The following is a 24261-nucleotide window of genomic DNA, read 5'->3' as shown; positions in this document are numbered from 1 at the left end:
TTATTAAACTTTTTGACGAATATGGCCAATATCTCAACATCTAAATCACCTTCATCATCAGACTCCTCTATATACTTTGTTCAACTGTGGATAAGGCAATCCCTTTGGACTTCCTCAGTTTTGAAAGGCTGGACTCAAATGTTTGTAGATTTCCTACCAATTGTTCAACTTTCATAGAATCGATGTCCTTACTTTCCTCAATAGCTGTAACTTTCGCCTAAAACCTCTCTGGAAGAGACCAAAGGATCTTACGGACAATTCTGTTTTTAGGAATTTTCTCTCCTAGGTTGAAACTGGAGTTGACTATATCACTCAGCTTTGCATAAAACTCATCAAATGTCTCATTCTCCTCCATACGTAGAGTTTCAAAACTAGTAGTCAACCTCTGAAGTTTAAAAAGTTTTACAGCCATAGTTCCTTCGTGAGTAGTTTCTAAGATCGTCCAAGCTTCTTTTGCTATCTCACAAGTATAGATTCTTCTAAATTCTTCCGAGGAAACACAACTAAAAATTGCATTTATTGCCTTGCTATTCCATCCAACTTTTTCATAGTCTGACATATCCCATGACTCTATCGGTTTATCAGCAAGTTTATCATCCACCATGTATATTGGTGGACTCCAATCGTTCACAACGGCAAACCATACTCGTTCATCTATAGACTTCAAGTAAGCTCTCATCCTAGCTTTCCAATATCCATAATTTAATCCATCTAGGATAGGAGGTCTAATAGATGATGGTCCATCTCTATGAAAATCCATGCCTATCTGATCTCTCTCAAAGGTGAGAGAATCAGCTCTGATACCAATTGAAAAACCCCTAGACACAAGTATGTATCTAAATACTAGGCAATGATATCACTCGTTCGCTTAAGTAAAACTTTGTAGAAATATTAGGAACGAAAGCAAAGATGAACGCCAAGATTTTAACGTGGAAAAACCCAAACGGAAAAAAACCATAGATCCAAACTCGGATTAAAAACCAATCACTAGAATAGTAGCAGTTACAAGACTGACTCACAAAACAACCCGTCGATCCAAACGACTTTGTTCCTCTCAGTCTTGCTCGCTAGAACCCACGATTCACCGCTTCTCGTGATTGAAGTCCAATCTCAGTAACCCTCGAGATTGATCTTTCGTCTATATCGCCCTTAAGACGAAAGATTAACTTTTGTAGATGAGTGAAACCTTGATAGTTGAAGAACCGATGTAGCCTCAAGAAGTCTCCTACAATAATGCTTCTTCAACCACCCTCAAGATAGGGCATCATAATCCTTATATATTATCTCCAAGATAGAGCCAAATCTAAGTCTTATCCGTACTCACGAAAGTCCAATTTTATCGAACTTCGTTGGTGCGTTCGAACGCGGCCCGAGTGCATTCGAACGGCATGACTTGAACTCAGGTGCGTTCGAACGGGCCCGAGTGCGTTCGAACACGACAACTTGAATTCTTCAGGTTGCGTTCGAACGCGTTTATGAACGCAGTACCCGCGTTCGAACGTGTTTGTGAACGCGGTGTGAACTCGACGGCTTTTCTCCAATAATCTTGCAATTCTTCAAACCAGAGATATTCTAGACTTGTGTAAAGCTCATATACATGAAAAAATACACTTAGAATATTTTGTACACAATTGCCAACAAATAAAAACCTAACAATCTTGATGTTTTGGATATGACCTATGAATCCCTTTTATGTTTTGGTTTCTTAATTTTTTTGAAGAATAAGAATTCGATTGTCGCATTCAAATGCAGAGAAGTCTTATTCGAATGCACCATTTTATTAAGCTCTGATACCACTTTGATAAGCTTTGATACCAATTGATAGGCTCTAATACCAAATGATAGGCTCTCATACCAAATTGATAGGATTTGGAACTAAAGATCGGCTACAGAATAATTCCTTAAGATCTTAATTTATTGCAAGAAGTAGTCCGTGCAACCGTGAAAAAATATTCGTCAGATATTCTTCAATAGTCATAAAATTACGAAACTAATTGGGTTGGATCCGCAGCTTCCTATTCTACAACTTTTGTATTTACGCCCTTCCCAGATTCGAAATGTAGCAGAGACGAAAATATGGAATATGGAGATGATGGTGGATTGTGGAAGTGATTAAGGGAAGTAGAAGAAGGGAACGAAGTGGTCGAGATCCCAAAGAAAAGAGGTGACTCGACAATCGAGGGAGATTAGAAGTTAGGAGAAACCTTGCCAACGGTAGATGTGGAAAGATGGTGAAGAGGGAGGAGGGAGGAGTCTAGAGAGAAGATAGGAGGCAAGAAATCAAGAATCCAATTGCATTATGAAGTTAGCTACCATCCACATATAGAAGCTAGCCAACAATTCCTAAAACAATAGAAAACCCTAACAAACCAACTAAACCAATATTCCTTATCTTCTCTGATTACCTTTTAGATTAAGATTTCGGTTTGTCATTGATAAATTTTGAATCTGGAGAAGTCATGAATATCAAAGTTGTAGATCTAGAGGTTGACGACCTTATCCAACTAGTTTGATATTATTTGGATATGTGTAGATTATTCTACGAATATTTTCCTGAAACTGCATAAAGTTAGATTTAGCTAATTAAATAAAATTCTAACCTACTAAGACTCTAACTAAACCAAATAACCAGATAAGATAATTAGACTCAATCCATTGAGCCTAATATCCCTTTTATGTGATCCGATTTGTATCAATCCACCATGCTTCCCCCACCTTGCCCTCAAGGTGAAAAGTCAGGGAACCGCTCTAAAATGTCAGTCTCCAACTCCCATGTCGCCTCATCGAATGGCTTGTCAAGCTACTCAACTAAAATCTCCATCTCTAATCTGGTACCATGTCATCATCGGCGCCTAGCAAGTACACGAATTGGCTCTACAATTTCTATCTATTCTAATGGCTCCGGTAGAACTGATCCAACGATCTCATGATCTCCAATGCGCTCCCTTAGCAATGAAACATGGAAGACAGGATGTATTCTCGACCCCTCCAACAGCTCAAAACGATATGCAACCGGACCAATACGCTCTAACACCGAAATGCATCCACGGTCCAGTAGTAACCCGCCTCGATTCTCAAACTCTGGATGGCGCTCCGGTTCATCCATCACATCTTGCAACAGTCTCAAAATATCTAGGTCAGATGAACAAGCATACCTCAGCTCGTCAAGGAAGGGAAAGGTAGGAGATAAATAGGCTGCAAGCTCGGCAGTATCGGGTTGGCGTGATAGTGCATCCGTCGCTCTATTTTTCGTTCCCTATTGTATTGGATTTCATAATCATACCCCAGCAATTTTGTGACCCATCTTTGTTGTGCCGGAGTGTGTATGTGCTGTCTCATAAAGTATAAAAGGATCCTTTGATCGGTTCGGATAATGAATCGCCTACTAATCAAATAAGGCCTTCACTTTGTCACCCCATGCAGATCACCTAGAACAATTTATTATTTAATATTTTTTTTAATTAGTATTATAGCATATCTAAGTATTCATATTTTTCAATAAAATATATAATTAAGCATAGCGCATATTGAAATATTTTCACTATAGAAAAGAATGCTGCTTCCCGCAGCGGTAGATAATATCACAAATCACCCCAGGTGTGTGTGGGTGGGGACATCTACATAGTTGTGATATGGATCGTACGTCCGTTTTGGATCAAGTTCGGATGTAGGAGAGCAGTCCACGCAATCGAAGATCAAAATATTCTCCCGTAGTTAGAAAATTACGAAACCAGTGGTGGTTATTCCGTATCTTCTTGATCTATATTTTTGTAGATTCACTTGGGGTGAAAATACGCAAAAACTGGGATGAATGTGGAGATGATAGGTGATGGTGATGATGGTGAAAGAAGGGTGATAATAGTGATGGGTTGGGTGGCACGTGGTGTTGTGGGATAAGTATGAGGGGGAAGAAGTTGGTCGAGATCCCAAGGAGGAGGAAGGACTCGACAGTAAAGGGGAGATTAGAGGTAACTGAAGATAAGAAGGCACACAGTTGGGGCTTGAACAAGGAAGGAAGAGGAGATTTAGGATAGAGAAGGGAAGAAAATTTAATATTTATTCATAATAATCCTTTAAGTTGCCATCCACATCTTAAGAGGCTAATCTAACAAGACAAAATGACAAATAATAACCCTAGAAATATTGTATTATCGTTGACCGTGTTCGAATGGAGTCGAGTGTATTTGAACGCGCAATTCACATTCACTATTGATGCGAAGGTATGCAGGCATTCACACGCTTGCGTTCGAACTAGGTTGAGTGCATTCGAACGAACAATTTATGTTCTTTGTTGATGCAAACGCCTATAGGCGTTCACAAGGGGCGTTCGAACACGACATCCAAAATTCTTATATTTCTAAAGTAAACAACTAAAACAAAACAAAAAAATATCCCATAGGTTGTATCCATGCTTGAGATGACTTTGTGTGATCTGAATCACATCAAGTTGTTGTTAACAGTAGTAGTGATGGCATGCAAAAGAGCTAGGCGTTTTGCCTCCAGCGCCAAGCTAACCAATATGGGATTGGCAAAAATAAGGAGCAGTTCGGCTTAATTATTCCTTGCAACAACCTCAATCCCTCCTGAGTTATCCAGCAGGTGGACCCATCAAAATTAATTTTGACTACTCCTAAGGCCGATGCCCCCCAATGTTGAGAGATGTGACTTGTTGTCACATTAAGAGGTTTGACCCTCCTATCATAGTATTCAATAGCCATTTGTAGAGCCCTCCTTGTCATATGATCCGATTTACTATGAGTGCCCTGGAAGTAGGCTCTATTTTTGGCCTTCCAAATCATCCACAGTAGCCAAGAACTTTCCTTGGTCACCACCAAGGTGACTCTAGTCATAATTGATCCAGGCCAAGGTTACGAGCAATGATCTCCTGTACTTGAATCGCAAATTGGCAAGATAGAACATGTGGTCTACCATCTCATCCCATAGGCCACACATTGGGCATAGATATACTGACCTAATGTGTAGGGTATGGAGAAGAACTTTGGTAGGCACTCGACCCCATAGGACTTTCTAGATAAATGCTTTCACTCTCAAATTAACCTTAAGATTCCACAACGTTTTTCATTCAAGTTCCTTATGCTCTCATTCTTGGGCCTTAGTAAATGGTTTTGGGCAATAGCCCTCCTGTTTGGGTCAGGCCACCAAACCCACTTGTCCTTCAAGGGCCCAATCCTAAGGCCCAAGATAGTGTTACTGAGTGTGGTTCCAAAGGCATATTCAACTATGGGAACATCCCAACAGCCATTATTCATCAGATCAGAGGTCATAGTATCATGCATTATAATGTTGACATTCACATAAGAGGGCTTATACCAGCCCATCACCCGGCAAACAAGATGACCGATTGTCCAAGACCTCAATCGTAAGCCCATCACAAAGGTCAATATCACACATCGATACTACCATCTGAACCCCTCGACTCTATATCATCGCACCACTGTGGAAAAATTATGATTTGTCACTCACGAACGCCCTCACCCTACACCATCGGGTACTACTAGGTCTACGTCATCCTATCCTACTCTTTCTATCTTAAATACCCTAAAGGGTATGACTCTCGTCGATCGATAGTAAATCGCTCATCGCTCGACAAAATGGCTGCCTGATGGTCTAAATAAACAAACTAAGACCTCAGGCATGGGCCTTAATATATATAAGTATAAGAATATCCTCCACCCGTAACCCTGGTAGGGGAGGTGTTGGGTACTATCAAGATGCAGTAGTCACTCCTTTTATGGTCATGCACGTGTGCAAGTGGCATAATATTTTACAACACAGCAAGCATATTGTGACACTCATTATTATCATGTTTTGCATGCTAAACACATGATCATACCTAATAAGTATGCAAAGGTGTCATAATATGTAAAATCTTACCGAACCACAAAATATAATTACCGTGCATGACGTCCAATAATAATGGTAACAAAAATGTATGCACATGCATAATATGGATGTGATGATTTTATAAGGTATGATATTTTATTCTCTACATTAGTCCTATATTATAAAAGTTTCACTTGCCTGAACTGCTTTCCCGATACTAGATGCCACTACGCCATGGGATCATCCTTATAGGGTACGAAGCCCACCTCGATAAAAAAAGTAATAAAGAAAGATTATGAGAATAGTATCTTGTCACTAATTAGTTAAATAATCTTATTGACGTGCACTATATGCTTGGGTAGGTTCATCTCGTAATTCCTACCTTTATTGATCAGGTAGAGCCGGCATAGCTGTACCAAGGCCTGACACGTTATTCAACATAATAAAAATATTCTTTTTAAATTATCGCTCAAATCACTATTATCAACTTACGAAAGATCGCATAGACAATATTTAATTAATAAACTTTGTTAAAAGAATGCAAATTGCTTAATATCATCCTACATTTATCTGTATTAATTCTCCGATAGGAGCAATTAATATGATACAGCCGGACCACAGACTCTTTTGATAAAATTGAATAAGCCCAAAATTATAATCATCAAAAATTCATATCCAATTAGAGCTAGTTCCTGATATGTGTTATTTGTAATGGCACTCTCAGGCCACGTTCTAGCTCATTAAGATTTATTTATAAAATAATTAATATAGCAAACACTACCATTGGCTAGAAATATTAATTAATTAAGGCTCATGGTTGCTAGCATTAAAAATAATTAAATAATGACTCAATAATTTAAAGAGATAATTAGCGATTAAACACTTTATTTAACTGACACAAAGCTGAAATAAACCCACCAAGAATTGGCCCAAAGCCTCATAAACTAGAAAACACATGGGTTGGGCTGCCTGTAGCCCACCCACCCCAAATATGGGCTGGGCTGAATGTAGCCCAACAACACTCTAGAGCCCCTGCTCACGGGCCTCGGGTTGGCCACACCCAGCCCGACAAGCGGGCCTCGGGCTGGCCGCACCCAGCCCGACACACGGGCCTCAGGCTAGTCCGCACCCAGCCTAGCTCGACAAGTGGGCCCGGGCTTAGTCGCACCCAGCCATGCATGCGGGCCCCTAGGCTGGGTCACACCCAGCCTGAGCTGGGTCGCACCCAACTCGGCACGCGAACCCCCCTAGGTTGGGTCCACACTGCTCCTCCACATGGTTGCTAGCATACATGGCTAACCGGAGCCGTCATTTGCCTTCTTGTGATGCAGGGTAACAATAATGCGGGCCACCTAGAGAGACTCAAAAATAATTGAGACTTTTCCCACACTGCTCCTCCAGGCTACGATGATGCCTCTAGAGACACCAACTGTCGAGACAGTGATTGTTTCAGTCTCGACCAAGTCCACAAACACAAAAGAGGGCTCTAGTTATAGAAGCATGCATTTTTAATAAAACTAAAACCCTGAGTTAAAATCCATGCATCTCTCACGCACTTCTTTCCTACCAATACCTGCAATTCTAAATGATTATGTTTAACATTATTAACAATTAAAAGAGAGAAGGAAGAGGACTTAGCTATGCCAATCTAGCTTCCTCTTTTTGTCGTGGCCGTGTGCTCCACTTCCATCATGTCCATGGACTCTACGGAACAAGTATCTCCAATAGCCTTACCTTTCCCTTTTAGGTTGTAGACGACCAAAGCTTTGCACTGTAGGCTGCTAAATTTATTTAATGTTTTTGACTGAAACCGAAATCAATTTGAGAATAATTAATTTAGAATTAGATTGAAACTTTATATCAAATTTATTTTTCTTTACACACTGCATTCCGTGGGTTTCGAGTTGTGTTTTATCAAGGAAATTCATTGATAAGAAATAACTGTACGTGTACTTAGATCAATTAGGGATCAATTAGGATTTTTGTATTGGGTAGAGAAATGTTTAGTTTAGTATTTTATCACAAGATTACTAAGGGAGAGATTATAAGTGTGATATTTTGTAATGTAATTCGTAGACACAAAAACACTATAATATGTTGTACAATCTAAGTTTTATTTATAATTAAGTTACACTACTTATAAAATACTTGCATATGTGAAGAAATTGAAGGATGAAGGCCAAAAGAGCAAAATTCAGCATTCTCGCGGAATTGGTTCAAACCAATCTTTGTTGTTTTGAACTGTAACATGATTTTGGCAATGGAACATATATGAAATATAAGTTAGTTTTGAACCACACTCAAATTAGGTTGAACCGACCCGATAGAATTGAGAAGGAAAGTTGAGAAACACTTTTTAGACTTGGTGTTTCCTTTCATAATTCAGCTAGTACTATTGTAAAGATTCCTCACACTCTATCTAATGGATCTAGAGGCAGACTAAAGCATCCAATCCCATACAAAGATCTCTCATCTAAACTAGCTTCACTTTCTACAGATGTATGAGAGTTATTTGTCCAAGCATATTTCTTGAAATAGTTGGAGGAGCTAAATCGAGTTATCATCAATATTCATCTACAGGTTGAGTGAACTCAACTAATAATCAATCATCTATTATACTGTCTATCAAACTGTGAGAAGAGCTATTTCATATTTCTAAGTACTTATGCTACATTAGAGACTGATATCAAGTATCAAAGGAGCTAGATCGTTCATCAAATATCTAAAATGACATATTTTTACGAGATCAATCCGTAGCTAGAGGGCGAACCAGATGTGAAAACAACCTAGTTTCATGAAGTAGTTAATCAAGAAGAATTAAGAAGAAAAGAGAGACTTCAATAATAGGAGTGATTGTAAATGAATCTCATTTCTACAATTTAAGTGAAATAGATTGATCCAGTTTGGACGAATCGATAGTTATCTCCTCTCTTTAGTAAAAGGGATTTTCTATGTTAAAAAAATTATATCATAGTCTTTATCATATTTTACTTTTCCTATTCATACTTGACTTTCTCTTTCCTATTAGATTTTGATTTTTATAGTATGATTCATAATAGATTTTTTCTAGTCCTAATAAGATTCAGTGTTTCTAAACTTAATCAGATTTGGTTTTTGACTTTTTATATCTATTTAAATCTAATCACTTTGATGTGTGAAATTGATATAGAACCTATATTTCAAGAAAAAACATGTAGTGCATAAAAAACTTGACGAGAACATTAGTGAGGAAACAATACAATCACCTAAAAAAACATGTAGTGCATAAAAAAGACACCTTGACGAGAACATTAGTGAGGAAACAATACAATCACCTAAAGAATCTGTTATGATTTGACCACGATAGTTGAGTCAGTTAGGTTGAGTCGAGTTAAGCCTAAGTAAGTTATGTTTGTTTATTGTCTTTAATTTAAATTAAAACGGATAATCTGCATTTGAATCCAATTCGCTATAACTCTACTTCTATAAATAGGAGTGGTCATAGTTCATTTGGGATTATTGGATGTTGAGAGAAATATTAAATTAGCCATTTATTCTATTATTATCTTTTAATCTTAGCCATCCATTTCCTTAGGAGTAGATCTAATCAGAAAATCCTACTTCCACCTTCAAACCCTAGGCATCATCACCTTCCCCAAGCCACCCTATCTTAGGGCCATCCTCCATCATCTTTCATCTCCTGCTACCCTCCAATAATAGCCACAACATTGTATATTTATAATTATGTACATTTTCAATCTTTCTTCATTATTTTATTATTATCTTGTTACTCTAACCTCAGAATCATGTCATTCTAAAACTAAAAGATCCTTAACTTACGAAGCTACCACCTATAAAAATATTATAATTTTCTTACGAATAGATCGATTCAGATCTGGTTTGTAATAGTGGTATTAGAGCTAGCGTTCCTTGATTGATAGTAAACACATGATCCAAAGCTAACCTAGGGGAGATTGCATTCATAGAGGACCAAGAACTTGTTTTCATCCCTTGTGGAGGTTTTCTTGGCCATCAATGAATCACCTATGTGGCCAACAGTGATACTTGAATTCGTAGAGAAATCCACAAGAGCTACCAAAGAGAACACCGAGAGGCTTGAAAAGGTGATCCAAGCCTTGACAACAACCCTCCTAACCCAACACCACCTATCTGCCCCACTAGCGCTACTAGCCACGGTGAAAGTGGCCTAGCCACGACAACATGATTCCATATGTAAGAGAGTCCCAAACCACAACAACCACCCTTCCTTCAACCACGATGAAGCACCATCCACCCCTGTAGACCTAGACAGCTATCACACAATGTCGAAGCAGCCTCCCATGATGGGCCTATCACTGTCTTCCCTAGTCGAGATGGAAGCTAGGGGTTGAAAACCCTAGCTTTCCACAGCGACGAAATTTGCCCTCCAGCATAAACCATCACTTCCATTCCCTTCTTTAGACCACTCGCACCAGAACCATGGCCACTATTTGTGACAGCATCGACCGAAAGACCACCATCGATGGCCATTCTCACTATAGCAACCCACGCCTAGTGGTTGTAGGTTCAATGCTTCCATGACCACTAGCGGAACAACTGGGCTTCCTCGACTTGATTGCCAGCCAATGGTGGCCGCCACAATTGCCAAAGATTGTCGGGTAGCTAAACTTGACGGCTATCACCGTTGTGACCTACCCCTTCATTGAGGCTTTTCATTGCCGCAGCTCCACTATAATGGGGCCCTAGGCCTCATCCATAGTCATCGGGACTGGTGGACTCACTAACGATGTGCCTTGGCCGTCGCTATAGTAGATCAAGCTCGAGCTCTATTTTGGCTCTCCACTATCTCTCATCGTCGCTCTACTATTGTGAGGACTTGTCGAATAATGACTAGCACTGGCCAGCCACTACCGAGGCTATAGTGGCATGTGGCGATGCCTCTAGGCCAAACTTCACTTTTAGCCCTAGGTTTAGGGTTTGGGCAATTACATGGAGGAGATGAAGTGCACAAGTCTAGAGGCAGTCCGAATATTTATAAATTAGTTCGATCACCTCGCGCGAATCAATATTGGATCAATGAGTATGACTTTGGACCTGAGTACGAGCCTAAGGATGACTAGTGGAATTATCAAGTGGACCCACGTCAGCTGATTGAGAGTCAAACCGCATGTAGTTTGAACACGACATGAGCCAAACCCTTGGGCCTATGACCCACGTGACCAGCATTGACCATGAGGTCGCTTGGCACACAATGACTTACCATATTTTGGGATCTAAGTTCAGACCATTAAGCTTGATTTTCTAGAATTCTCTAGAGGAGACTTGCTAGATTCGATCTACTTTTTCATGTACCATGGCATGCCTAACCACCAAAAGGTTTAGCTCACATTATTCCACTTGGAGTGATCAGGTGGTACTTGTCAGTAGAGCGGACTCAACCATTCAAATCTTGGTAGGTTTTTGCTTACGCTATCTATACTTAGTTTTGTCTAACCTACTATGAGGACTTTCAGGCCATATTGATTGAGCTGACTTAGTGAACAATAGTTTGATTTTATCAAGGGGAGTTCGAACTGATCTGCAATTGGGTCATCAACTAGTCAGACTCAACCCTAAAGAGCATTTTCATTAATGGGCATAGGCTTGATATTCATGTTAAGGCCAAGGCCCTAAGGCCCACTACCTTTGAGAAGGCCTTCTCATTGGTGATTCTAATGGAGTCCATGTTGGATTAGTTGAACAGATTTGCAAGGAGGAGAGAAGAAAGATAGTCCAAGCTCACGACCTACTTGAGGCTACACCTACCCTGACCCAGCTCGTACAAACGGCCCACAAGAACTGATAGTAGATCATTCGTTGATTTGTGCTAGATAACTTGGAAGATCGCATGAAGAAGGGCTTGTGCTTCTACTGTGATGACTGTTTTAGCCGTAGTCACAACTGCAATCTTAGCTAGCTCATGCCATGTTCTTAGACAATTTTGAAGAAGAAGAACCCATCTCCTCTAATTGGCATGATATGCTATACAAGTATAAGAAAATAAATGACTAGTCACATTGAGAACAAAGTGTCGAAAGTACGGGTGAAAATGGTTCGGATACTGATCAGATAGTGCTCAAAATATATCCTTTTTCTATAATTTTGCTCTGGATATGGATATTGGACGGGTAGAAAAATTTAAAACCATAACCTAACTAAATGAGTACAAATATTTTTTGGATACAGATCAGATATTAAATGGATATAGATATGAAACATATACAAATCAAATTTTAATCAAATACGAATACAAACTGGGTAAAAAATTGAATCTTAATCAGATACAAAGAGAAAATGAATCAATTATTAACATCCATACATAAACAGGAAAACTCACAAAATTAACTAATAAACTCACAAAATCTACACATCTATTGCATACTTCTACAAAATCTACACATCTATTGAAACTAGTAAACTCACAAAATCTCTACACATCTATTACAAAAACATAAGATATAGAAACATAAGATCATGGCGAATCTAGGACTAGCACAACTACCAAATATGCAAACACCGGAGTTAGTTGGAAAGAGATTAAACAAATTTGTGACTTATGTTATGGTTCCCCTAATTTACTCTCACACCACAACACAGTATAATTTTTTAGATCAAAGATATAATGATTATAAAAATTAGATAGAACAAAATAAAGACATTATTGCATTAAAATAATAGGATCAGCACAAATACCAAATCATGTAAATGATATGATCTCCCCTTAGGCTAAGGTTCGATCTCTTCTAATTTCCTAATTTGGATTAGATCTGGCACGGAACTTTAAAATAAGATCCCAAAATATGCCGCCGTCGGATCGACGTGAAATTTTGATATGTTGTAGCCCCAGAAAAAAAATTTCCAACAAATCTAGTTTCAGGCGAATTGGATGTGGGGATCTCGAGATATCGTCTGATTAATGGACAAAGGTCAGGGTGGTCTGTTTTGGATCTGTGGATGGAGGCACGTGATCCTAGGTGATGGTGGTTGAGGGTGGACCGGCATTAATGGGGTGGCACCGGTGAAAAGTTGTGGTGGAAGGGTTATGGTTGATGGAAGCCTTAGGGCAAGTGTTGGATAGCTTGGAAGAAGGGAGAGGAGAGAGCCACCCCTAAGGGACTAGGGTGATTGGCCGGTCGAGAGAGGTTAGAAGCGGCGTCGCCGGGGATTAAGAGAACAGGAGCGAAGAAGATGAAGGAGGCAAGGCAAAACTCAATTCTCAATAATTAATAATGACTTTGGTTGCCATCCACATCATTTTAGAGGCTAACCAACAACTCAAAATTAACCCTAACAATACAATTTTCGCCGACCGTGTTCGAACACACCGAGTTCGCTCCTATCTGGATTTGTGAACGTGATGCAGGTGTTCAAACGCGCGATCGAAAGCGCCTGTTTCCCACTTCTCTGGATTTGCGAACGCGATGCAAGCGTTCACAGTGCGTTCGAACGGGGCGTTCGAACGCACAATGCACACTCTTCACCCACATTCACAACCACATTCGAACCCACTCCACCCGCATTCGAACGCGACTTACAGAAAACTTATTTTCATGAAAATTAAACACTAAAACATGAACACAAAGACACTCCTAAAGTGACTATATGCTTGAGACGACATCGGTGAAGTCCGAATCGTATCAGTAAACAATGCAATGAGTTGGAAAGAGATTAAACCAATTCGCGAGCACTGGTCATGTTAGAACCTAGAGTTCAAAGAAATCAGATGTCATCACATTTGTAAGCATCCAGAGATAGTCACAAAATCACACCCAAACGCATTACCACTAATTGTTAATAGGGGTAAATATTTCCATACACTTACTTTACATATCAACTCGACATTGTTCGATGCTCCAGCCATCGATACTACCATGGCCTTCGAGCTATTAAACCTAATATATACATCATCACAGTACAACCTCATCGTGTCCCAGCTCGTTCGCCAACCCTCAAAATTCAACACCACACTTGAAACCTAACGACACCATTCTCATCCCTCAATCCAATTTAATCCCCTTAATGAAATCAGCGTTGATGTAATCGCCTACCGCGATGAGCCGAGCATGGATAGTGGGTCCTGGTTGGCAATCCAAATTGCAGAGATTGAGGTGGAGTGGTACCCACTGACAATGGTGGTATCGAAGGGTTCGATCTGCTCCAAGATTGGTAGAGAGGGTACTGCAAGATGTTGAAGGAGAAAGAGAAGGAGGGGATGCCGTGACGGTTGTGGGGTACCCCCAATGCGATTCATCAGAGAGAGTGAGACGGGAGTCGATGGATTATCAAAGAGAGTGAGGAAGAGAAATGGGTTTGAGTATTTGAGAAGTGGCGGCTTGATAGTGAAGAGGGATTGAGAATGAGGGTTGAGAAGATAGGCTAAGCTATGATAGATGAGGGTTTTATGTTAACGAGTCACATTAGTTTTTATAGGTAGGATGTTTTGTTAATATTGTATAGTAATTAGATAAACGAGTATCCAATATTCGAATCTGTATCCAAATAAATATAATATATCAGTATCCGAATTCAGATATTTTAATAAACTATGATATGTATTCTGAGTCGGGTATATTATATTGACCCGTATTCGATTCGACCCAGGTCAAATCAGATAAAATTCAATCAATTTTCAACCCTAGTCAGAAGCATAGTGGATTGCTATGATCCAACCATAGGAGTCGAGTTAGTTAGATTGAGTCGAGTAAGGTCTAGTAGGCTATATTTGATTATTGTCTTTAATTTTGAATTAAAGCGAATAATGCGCATGTGGATCTGATTCGCTATTATTCTACTTCTATAAATAGGAGTGGTCATGATTCATTTGAGATTATTGAGATGTTGAGAGAAATATTAAGTTAGCCATTTCTTTTATTATTATTTACCTTTTAATCTTAGTCATCTATTTTGTTAGGAGGAAATCTAATTAGAAAATCCTACTTTCATCTTCAAACAATAGGCACCATCACCCTCAACTTACGGCCGTCCTGCACCACCCTTGGCGGTCTGCCACCTTTCGACGATTGTCGCAACGTTTAATATTTACAATCTTGTCCAATTTCGAGCTTTCTTGACTATTTTATTTTTATCTTTTCACCCCAACATCGGAATCACGTCATTCTAATTTCAAAAAAAAAAAAAAAATCCTAACTCACGAGGCTACCGCTCATAAATATTTTTTTACGAATAGATCGGTTCAAATTTGGTTTCGTAACAGAATCTTTTAAAGTTAATTATTTTCATCAAGACTAGATTTAAACAATTCAAATTGTATAATGATATTGTAAAATTTTTATTTAATTTAGAAAATTTTATGACAAGAGTTTGAAAAGATGTCTTAATCTTGAAAATTGTTTAAAGCGGGATGATTTATCTTATATGGATGGTTTGGAATTATTCTCTAAAATTTGAGTTTTGAAAGAAATTCTCCAAATAGAAACTAACACTCCAGTTCAAGCATTAAAGTTAGCAGTGAAAATGGGTCGGATTAACTCCGACCCGACCCGCTTCAGTATTTGTATTAGACCGGATACATGTGCGAAATTGCTTAAATATTTCCAGATCCGGATTGGGATCAGAATACAGTCGGATCCGTAGTTGCATATTCGTTTACCCTCCCCCTCTTCACCCGCGCCTCCGCCTCTTTCCCTCTTCGCCGGCTCAAGCGCAGTCCGCCTCTCCCTTCGTCGACTAGGAGGTCCAACTCGACGCCCTCCACGATCTCCCAAGCGCGCAATCCTTGGCGAGCTGCGAAACGAGGGTGACAAGGGGAAGAAATCGATTTTGTATATTTTTAGGACGGCGGTGGTGAGGTATGAGGGGGATCTGGATCTCTGGTTTTAGTATCTCGAGGTTTGCAGGGAGCGTTTCCATGGGCGGATGAAGCAGGTAAGAAAAGTTTGAGAGATGTTTGGATTTCTGTTCTTTTTTAGTTTAAAGTTGAGGTCTTTGGAGATTGTTATAAGTGGAATGTTAGTTGTGTTTTGTTGGTTAGGATCCTTTTATTGTTCCGCGAATTACATTTCACTTCTTTCTTTTTTTCTTTTTTTTTTTCAATCTTGGATTGTTTCATGTCTTCCTCTGGAAGTTGCTGATTTTAGCTTTGTCGTCAGAAGCATTCTTTCCGTTGCGTATTACTATGAAGTATAGATTGTGTTCGTTCTAAAAGAATGGCTGTTTGATTTTCCTCAAGTGCGTTAATCATAGAAAAATTACCTTTTCCGTTACTGAGAAAAGAAGTCATTGTGCTGTTAACTTGTGGTGGTGCCATGGGCGATTGAAGCAGCTACCAAAGATGATGCAATTAAAAAGCGTCCAATTTGTGCTACAGTGGATTTATTGTTCAACTTTTAAACTTATCTAGCCTTTCGAGCTTCTTGTCTAGGATTGGGAAGTATCATTGAAGTATAGAAATCAGGAAGAGTAAAGAGATAGCAAGCAAATGTAATCTGTTTTTGTATATGTAATTCAGTATTCTCCAGTTTTGCTACTGCTCGTTTGCTAAAATTTCTGCAGTGAATTGAGTGGGCAACTGCAAATATGTATTTAGTCTCTTATAGTGGATTAGGCATGTATTATAGATAGGAAGAGTTAGAAATTCACCATTAAATATTATCAGTAAGAATGTATGTTTGTATTTACTCATCATTTCACAACAGCATATAATATTATTTGTATATGTGCAAGTACATTTATATTTGTGTTCTAAAAATGTGAATTTCTTATCGATCAAGCCTGCACTATTTTATTGAAAGATTTGATTTGTATTTGTATTGGTTAAGATCCGATCCATATCCATCTAAGGTTTGATCCGTATTTGATATGTATCTATATTCATTTAATTAGAATATAGTCGTCTAATATCTATATCCGAATTTGTATCCAGAGTAAAAATATGGTTTTGGATGTAGGTTGAGCATTATCTGATCCATATCTAATTCATTTTCACCCCTTATTAAACTACACAGGAAAAGGTTGATCCTTTTCCAAAAGCATATATTATTGCATGTAAAATATTATTGATCATATCTGTAACAATAGCTTTCAAACAAGAAGTTTTCAAAATTAAAATTAATAAAATTTTATTTGAGACACAATGTCGCAAAAAAGATTGAACAGATAGCAATATTATCAATTGAAAAATATATACTGATTAATTAGTAATTTTTCATCTCAAAAAGCAAGAAAACTATTTGACTAATCCACTTTACTTTAAATACATTTAAATTTAATTATTAACTTGAAAGTGGCCTCATGCAATATATTTGCCTAGGGCCTCAATTCATATTAAAATGGCCCTGAGAGCTCATTATTTTCACCGAAGTAATTTAACTTATAACTCTAAATGGCTGGAAACTAACTTTTTTTTTATAAGTTTGAAAAAATAGATTTATTTTGCATAAATTTTCTCAATATCCAATCCTTTATTGAGCAATCACCCTCACAGGCTTGCATTACAAATTTCACCGTTTCGCTTCAAATCCCACCATCACGCCCATTCTCATACTCAATCTCGTCGTTAATCGAACAGTTACCTACAGGAGTGACAAATGGGTGACACATTCGATCCTGTGAGTCATCAAACCTTCTTCCTCCTCTTCTCCTCTAATTCATGTACTATCACTCTCTTAACTTTTATCAGGATCTTATTCATGCCATATTCAAGCTAGTTTGGAGTAGAAGAGCTCACAAGAGCGAAGCAAACAAACCAATGGACATCGAGGTATAGTTAAATTATGGATTAGCCTATCAGATGTTCTTATTTTTCAAGTTATAGGTCAATTCCCTTTCTTAGGTGTCATATTGTTGTTAGATAGACTTGCTAATCCAAGTAGGTTTAGGATAACAAAGTGGGTAAGAGAAGAGGAAAGGTAATATTGGACAATTTGTATTGCTTTGCACTCATTTTAAGTACAATTGGTAGATACTCTTGTTTAATATTCTATGATATTCTTTCTAAGGCTTGAGCATAAATATTGATCATGCCATGTTTGATTTGTTTAATCTTCTCCTTACATATGGATTTAGTAGATATATTTGCAAGTCTCCTCACTTTTCATATCGGGTGTATATATTTGTTGTTTGCATGCCTTCTCTCAACATAGTTGCAGTTAAGTGTCTTGTTATCTTATGAAAGATTGGATTATTACTTTTTTGAATAGCAATTTGGTTGTCACAAAACATCTTGATAGATGTTTCTATGGGAAACTTCAAGTATCTATTCCTTTATAATCCCTTAATGCATAGGATGCAAAAAATGTCCTTATTCTTGACATGTGGTTGTCTGGTATTCTTCATGACGTATCATAGCCTTTAGTTGATTTTCTCTTCTTTGAAAATGCTTAATCTGTATTGCTAAAGTACATCCGAATTATCTTGTAATAGAGTTTTTTTTCGATGTGGCCATCCAAATTATCTTGTAATAACATAATTTTAGGAGAAAATAAAGCAAGTTCTGTTATGCCTGTGGCATGGCCCATGTGAGCCACTACTTCGCGTGGCATGTGCCATGCCATGTAATAGCCATGCCGTTAGAGTAGAGGGTGGAGAGAGAGAGAGAGAGAACTTGATGTGCCATTGGGTCATTGTGGCCGAGCAACTATTGACCCTGTGATAATTGATGTATGATATGACTATATGAATCTACTCGACTAAAAGTTGGATCAAAAGAGATTCTAATTGGATTTAATCCTATAGTGGAGAACAAACTAGACTTTGTCCACCAAGCTGATGAAACTTTTACAAAATCCAACTATGTAAATATGAAGGAGTTTTCTCTTTGTTTTGAAAATGCAACAAAGTAAATGATAAAACCTCCCTGAAGATCCTAATAAATAAAATGCTGCCCTGCTATACATTTTCTATTGGATATGGGTTCCTACATCACCTTTAATCTCAATTGTATATTTTATTTATGTATCAGAATTTATTTTATTTTTTCTGAAAATAAGGTCATGAGATCAAAGGCATAATTTGAGGTCAGGCAATGGAGCTCTAGGACTTTGTCTTTATATGGCATACCTACTTGAGAGCAATTAAAAAGAAAGTTGCATGCGTCTTCTGTACACTAGTGAGAGATAGGATATATCCGGTCTGTGATTCAGTCTTAGCTCAAACTTTCACTTTTGTAATGTTTTTCTACTTTTTTCCCCTTTCTTTTGGCTACATTTTTTGTTCGGAACTGAAAGAAGGAAATGCAATTCTAAGGTAGTTGAGGTTTTCTATTCTGAACATTCTGTTCAGAATGATTAGTAAAGATCTTCGGTTGCAAATCTCTGTCAAATTGCACTTGACTTTATATAAACATCTTCCTGATATGAGTTCTCTGTAACTGGCAGTTTGGTGCTGGGACATCAAAGAAGAACCGGTCAACTACAGGTACTGATAATCTTTCATTAATTTGCTAATTCAATTGCATAATAGAATGATGAACTTATGCAGAAGCCAACAATCAGATGAACAATTGAGAGAACTATATATATGTTTCCTTTTTCATGTATGAGTGTGTATATCAATATAATCTATACAAAGTGAGACATCTCAAGTGTGGCCAGTGTAAATAGCCTAAACAAATTCTGAGAGCTAAAGCCAGTTTGGCTCAACCAAATGTTTTGACAACGTAATCTTGAACTTGCAACTAACCTGAAAGGGGTATGAATGATTCCACACTATCAGAAAACCGAGTCAGCTTGTGTTTGGCTTGCTTAACCAAGTCAGAGAAGAGCCTTACAGTATGTAAAGAGGTAAGTTGGACAGAGGCCATATTGCAGTAGTTACTTATGAAGTAAAAGATCAGAAGTTTTAAAAGTTCTATTGTTCATAACTTTCAACCCATGCAGTTATAGTTACTTTTGAAGTACATGGTAGAGATATTTGAGAAGATATACAATTGTACATTATAAAACTGTATAAAAAAAGAAAAGCTGGTATTTCCCTTTGAAGTAGGACTGTTTTGACTAACAATAGTATCAGTATGTTAATGGAGGGGAAGCATTAAAGATGAGCATGTTAATATGAGTAAGAAAATGTTTCAAAGAACTTCAACGTGAAGTGCGCTAATATGCCTCTTAATTCCAACAGTTGGAAGTACATATTTTAATCTTATTTTGTTTCTTCTATATCCCACTTATATGCATCACATGTTATGTTCTTTCTGGTAGTGAATTGCCAAATGTATTTATGATTCTTTGCAGCAACACAAAGCTTGTAACTTATAGGTTATGTTTGTAAAAAGTACATTATACCTTTAGTAAGTACATATATTTTCATGCATGCAGCTAATGCAAGTGCACTGAAAGTAAGCTGTGAGCTTCTGCGGGTATTTGTCACAGGTGTGTATACTTAAATTGGCAGTTAGGCATATTGCTTATATTTATAGATACTCTCTCCGTCTTCCTAAGTCTTTGATACCATATTTCATTTACTCAAATTAAGCTTTTCTTGATAGAGGCTGTTCAACGTGCTGCTATAATTGCTGAAGCAGAAGGAATTGATAACATTGAACCTACTCATCTTGAGAGAGTACTTCCACAACTACTTTTGGATTTTTAAGGTAATTTAAAACTGGAATTCTCTACTAATATGCCAACTTTTAAGTCCAGCCAGTTTGACTGGTATTCTGGAAATAAATTTGAGCAGATAAAATTGCTAAAAACCATTTTCCAGATATTTTTTAATTTAAATTTTGTTCTCATCCAATATGACAATGGAAAAGTATCCATTATGCCATACCAGTGCAGCTGTGATGTGTCATTTCATCCCTTTATTTGTCCCTAAGTAAGGTTCCCGTACATCCTCAAAAGATTAAGTAAAACAATATCTGTACTTCTGCAAGTTATTCCTAAAGTAACTCTGTCGTGATGTTGATGAGTGAAGAATGTTGGAAGAAAACAATCATCAGACTTCAAAAAATTATTTTAATTTAAGATTTGATGATGATGTGCAAGCATGTAGCCTACAATCTCACAAATTTTCTGTCATCATATTGCTTTACTCTGATAAAGGATCCATGGGGTGCCTGGTTCTTCATACCATTGCATTAATGCAACTTCTGCAAACATTTGAATTTCCTTAAGTGGATCCTCAGAAGCATAATCTACTTTTCCATTGGCTAGCATCAAATGTAAATGGGGACCATTAGTTTGTGATGACATACTGAGGACCTAAATCACAGTTGAGCAGGTCCAGGTCCCTATTTCAAATTTCAAGTAATTGATGGTTTCATGATATGCCACTGGCAACCAACATATCTTAGGAAGTGATTGTTAATGGTTGTCACAAGTCTGGGTCAGAAATCTTTAAGTTTCTTTATAGAACTTATGGAAGAAGTGGAACTACAAAAGTAAAATTTGGTTAAGTAATACTTGTTAGTGTGCCATACTGCCATTTAGAATCAGAAAATGGAGGACTTTGAAAATGTTTTTACTTTTTACTCAGTTGTTAAGATATAGCATTTCCTGTACTCTAGAGTATCAGATATACTAATATTACAGACAAGATTTAGTGTGATAAAAAATTACTTCTCTAACAATGATTCTGGGAAATAAAATTCTTTGCAAGTCTTGGGAGCTTCTCTGTGACTAAGAATCGGTCTTACAGCTAGAGTTCTACCTTGGTTGCATTCCTTTTCCAGGGCAAATGTTGGAATTAGTTGTTGGTTAACACCAGTTGAAGGACGTCCATGTACTTGTGGTTCCTGACAAAAGGCAGGCATTCGATCTAAAGACAGTCAATATGTTGATTAGTAAGTGGCTATATATCCATAGTCCATGTCAGTTGAATCATAAACGGTCACTGATTAGTAGAGTCAATTTCCAAGAAGTGTATTCCTCTGTTGGAACAATGTATGGTTTGTGTATTTCTTGCCATTGCCTTTCGCATGCTTTGCAAATTCAGCTTTACGTAGAAAATCTCCTTTCACAAAACTTGGGGCATGCACTTGTGGAATAATTTAATACTAGTTTAGGTGTATTCAATTTTTTTTATAAAAATTGTATAAGAAAGCTTATACTGATTTAGGCTATTTTAGTATTTGGCTGTGTAAACCGTATAATTATTATACTTAATGTGACACAAAAGGTAGCAAATAACAAAAATACGAGGAGAGGAGAGGAGAAAAGAAACAGAGAGAAAGTGATTAAAATAACAGTTGATTAAAGTGATCTTTTTAAGGGTAGAATAATAATTGGCAAATATAAAAAAATTAGATGGAAGATGAGAGAAAAAAAGGTAGTTATTAATAAATTAGTATTAAGATAAGCTGTTGTTTTGTTACATGGCCTAAAATAAGGCCAATGGAATAGTATCACATTCAGATTAATGGCAGCTGATGCATACTTGTAAAAAGAAAGATGATTGTTGCTAATCCCAAGTATAAAGATTTGTCTTTTATAATTTGGCTAGCAAATAACATTTTGACTGAATGCTTGCAGACCTTCTACAATTTGTACAAGAAACAAATACACTCTGGAGATTTAATTTAAGCTAGTGCTTTACCTGGGCTAGCATAAGATGCACTTCCCTACTATTAGGCCTCTCTTTTGGGTCATCATATGTACAGAACAAAGCAATCTTTAACACCAGCAGCATCTGCTCCTCAAACCCTTCCCCTAGCAAACACGGATCAATTGCCACCTTTGGGTCATCAGAGCTCATCACATTCCTCAACCATCCTACCATGGTCGTCTCAGAATCCAGGAAGAAATCATCATTTGGAAATTTGCAAGTGATAAGAACTGCTAAGATCACTCCAAAGCTATAAACATCACATTTTTCGGTGCACAACGACGTGCGAAAGTACTCCGGAGCGATGTATCCGATCGTCCCAACTACAATTGAACTGCTAGCCTCCGTGAGGACGCAATCTGGCACCAATTTCGCTAGCCCGAAGTCTGAAATTCTAGCATTTAGATTGTCCTCAAGCAATACGTTGGCTGGCTTCATGTCTCTATGGACTACACAAGGTTTATGCATCATGTGCATGTACTCAAGACCACATGCAACATCCATGGCTATCTTGTAACGCTCTTGCCATAGCAACTCTTTATCCCCTTTTGCAACGGACGTGAGCAAATCATGCAAGGATCCATTTTTCATGTACTCGTAGATGAGATAGTGTTGATTTGCTCGCGAAACGTGAGCTAGTAAGGGGAGAACGTTGCGATGCCGCATGCGCCCTACGATCTTGGTTTCATTCCTTACTTGTCGCAGCTGATAGCTAGAGAAATTTACTTCGATCTTCTTGATAGCAATACCTAGTCGTTCATCGCCATTAAATAGATCGACCTTGTAGACCTCACCGCAACCGCCGCGGCCAACCATCTCGCAGTTCGCCACGAGGCCGCCTTGTTCAAGCTCGTCGATGATGGTGCGGAAATCGGTTCTCCTCATCGTAGGGCTAAACACTGTAACCTCCGGATCATCACCTTGTTCCTTGCAAGCATCTGCAGTCCTATCACAATACTTCTTGATTCTCCAACAAAAGAGAGCGGAAAATAAGAGCAGAAGAAAGGCAATTGCAAACGCTATAGGTTGAAAGTGAAATCCTGAGGCCGATGAAGGTGTAGCTGAATCATTGCTCCATAGATAAGACTTCATGACGAGGATTTTTCTCCCTTCATCTAAGGTTTTGAAGCTATGGATTTGATCCAATGTTGTTGTTCTTCGACTACCTATGCAACAAGTTGCTAGGGAGAGAAAGAGAAGGGACAAAGGAACAAGTGAGGCCATTGAATTCTAAGGTCAGAGATCACAATGCATAGTCTAGTAAGCATATGGTGTCAATTAATTAATCAGAGCTTTATGCTGTCATATATAGACGTGGTCAAATGTAGTACACTACAAGCAATTCTGCACGTTGAGATACTGCAAGGCATCAGTAAGTTTTAGGTCTTATTAGACCTCCCATGTCTGAGAGAGACAAAGGAAGTTTCACATTGGAAAGTGCGACTTGCTTTTTTCTTCACAAATTGAAATGGTATTTGTATTACGTCTTCCAGTAGCTAGAACATTATAGACAGAAACTTCGAGTATCAAAGTTTAAGGCAACTTAATGTGGATAGAGAAGGCTGGTCTACTGGAGTTTGGTCTTAAGGTCAAAGTCAAGCTTAAGCATCTACGGATCCCAAGGTCCACTGTGGGGAGATTCAGCGGGCTTGATTAATTTTAGGTAGGGAATTTTATAAATTATATTTTATATTTTATCAATTTTATACTTCATATTTTATTTTTGAAAATTTTAAAATAATTTTGAAATACCGATAAATAATAATATCAGGATGTTAAATAATAATTACAAGAAAAAAATGAGTTGGCGGGTTATAAAATTACGAAATATAAATTATAAAATTGGTAAAATATAAAATGTGATTTATAAAATATAGTCTGAGTTAAATTAAAATTCAT

The 24261-nt window shown here is 37.9% G+C and overlaps 2 protein-coding genes across 4 annotated transcripts; one reads left to right on the top strand and one right to left on the bottom strand.

Moving 5' to 3' along the window:
• The first annotated feature begins 15404 nt into the window (after positions 1-15404).
• Positions 15405-21782, top strand: LOC140798281 (protein MHF2 homolog). 3 transcript variants are annotated; one of them, XM_073152086.1, is made up of 7 exons: positions 15405-15747; positions 17306-17429; positions 17501-17581; positions 19197-19236; positions 20136-20189; positions 20306-20410; positions 21491-21782. In XM_073152086.1, exons 2-6 carry the CDS (start codon positions 17409-17411, stop codon positions 20407-20409), a joined length of 300 nt encoding a protein of 99 aa, XP_073008187.1. In that variant the 5' UTR covers positions 15405-15747; positions 17306-17408; the 3' UTR covers position 20410; positions 21491-21782. The 3 variants fall into 3 exon arrangements, with proteins under 3 accessions (XP_073008187.1, XP_073008188.1, XP_073008189.1); XM_073152087.1 differs by having other exon boundaries at positions 15436-15747; positions 17525-17581; XM_073152088.1 differs by lacking the exons at positions 17306-17429; positions 17501-17581 and having other exon boundaries at positions 15441-15747.
• Positions 20838-23454, bottom strand: LOC140797739 (leucine-rich repeat receptor-like serine/threonine/tyrosine-protein kinase SOBIR1). Its single transcript, XM_073151383.1, has 3 exons — positions 22354-23454; positions 21455-21553; positions 20838-21020 (listed from the first exon to the last, which is right to left on the bottom strand). Exons 1-3 carry the CDS (start codon positions 23452-23454, stop codon positions 20838-20840), a joined length of 1383 nt encoding a protein of 460 aa, XP_073007484.1.
• Between the last annotated feature and the right edge of the window lie 807 nt (positions 23455-24261).

Source organism: Typha latifolia, chromosome 11, assembly GCF_019914945.1.
Source record: "Typha latifolia isolate L0001 chromosome 11, TyphaL0001v2, whole genome shotgun sequence".
NCBI classification, from domain to species: Eukaryota; Viridiplantae; Streptophyta; class Magnoliopsida; order Poales; family Typhaceae; genus Typha; species Typha latifolia.
The sequence above is the reverse complement of the archived record's forward strand: the minus strand, read 5'-3'. Positions and strand labels throughout refer to the sequence as shown.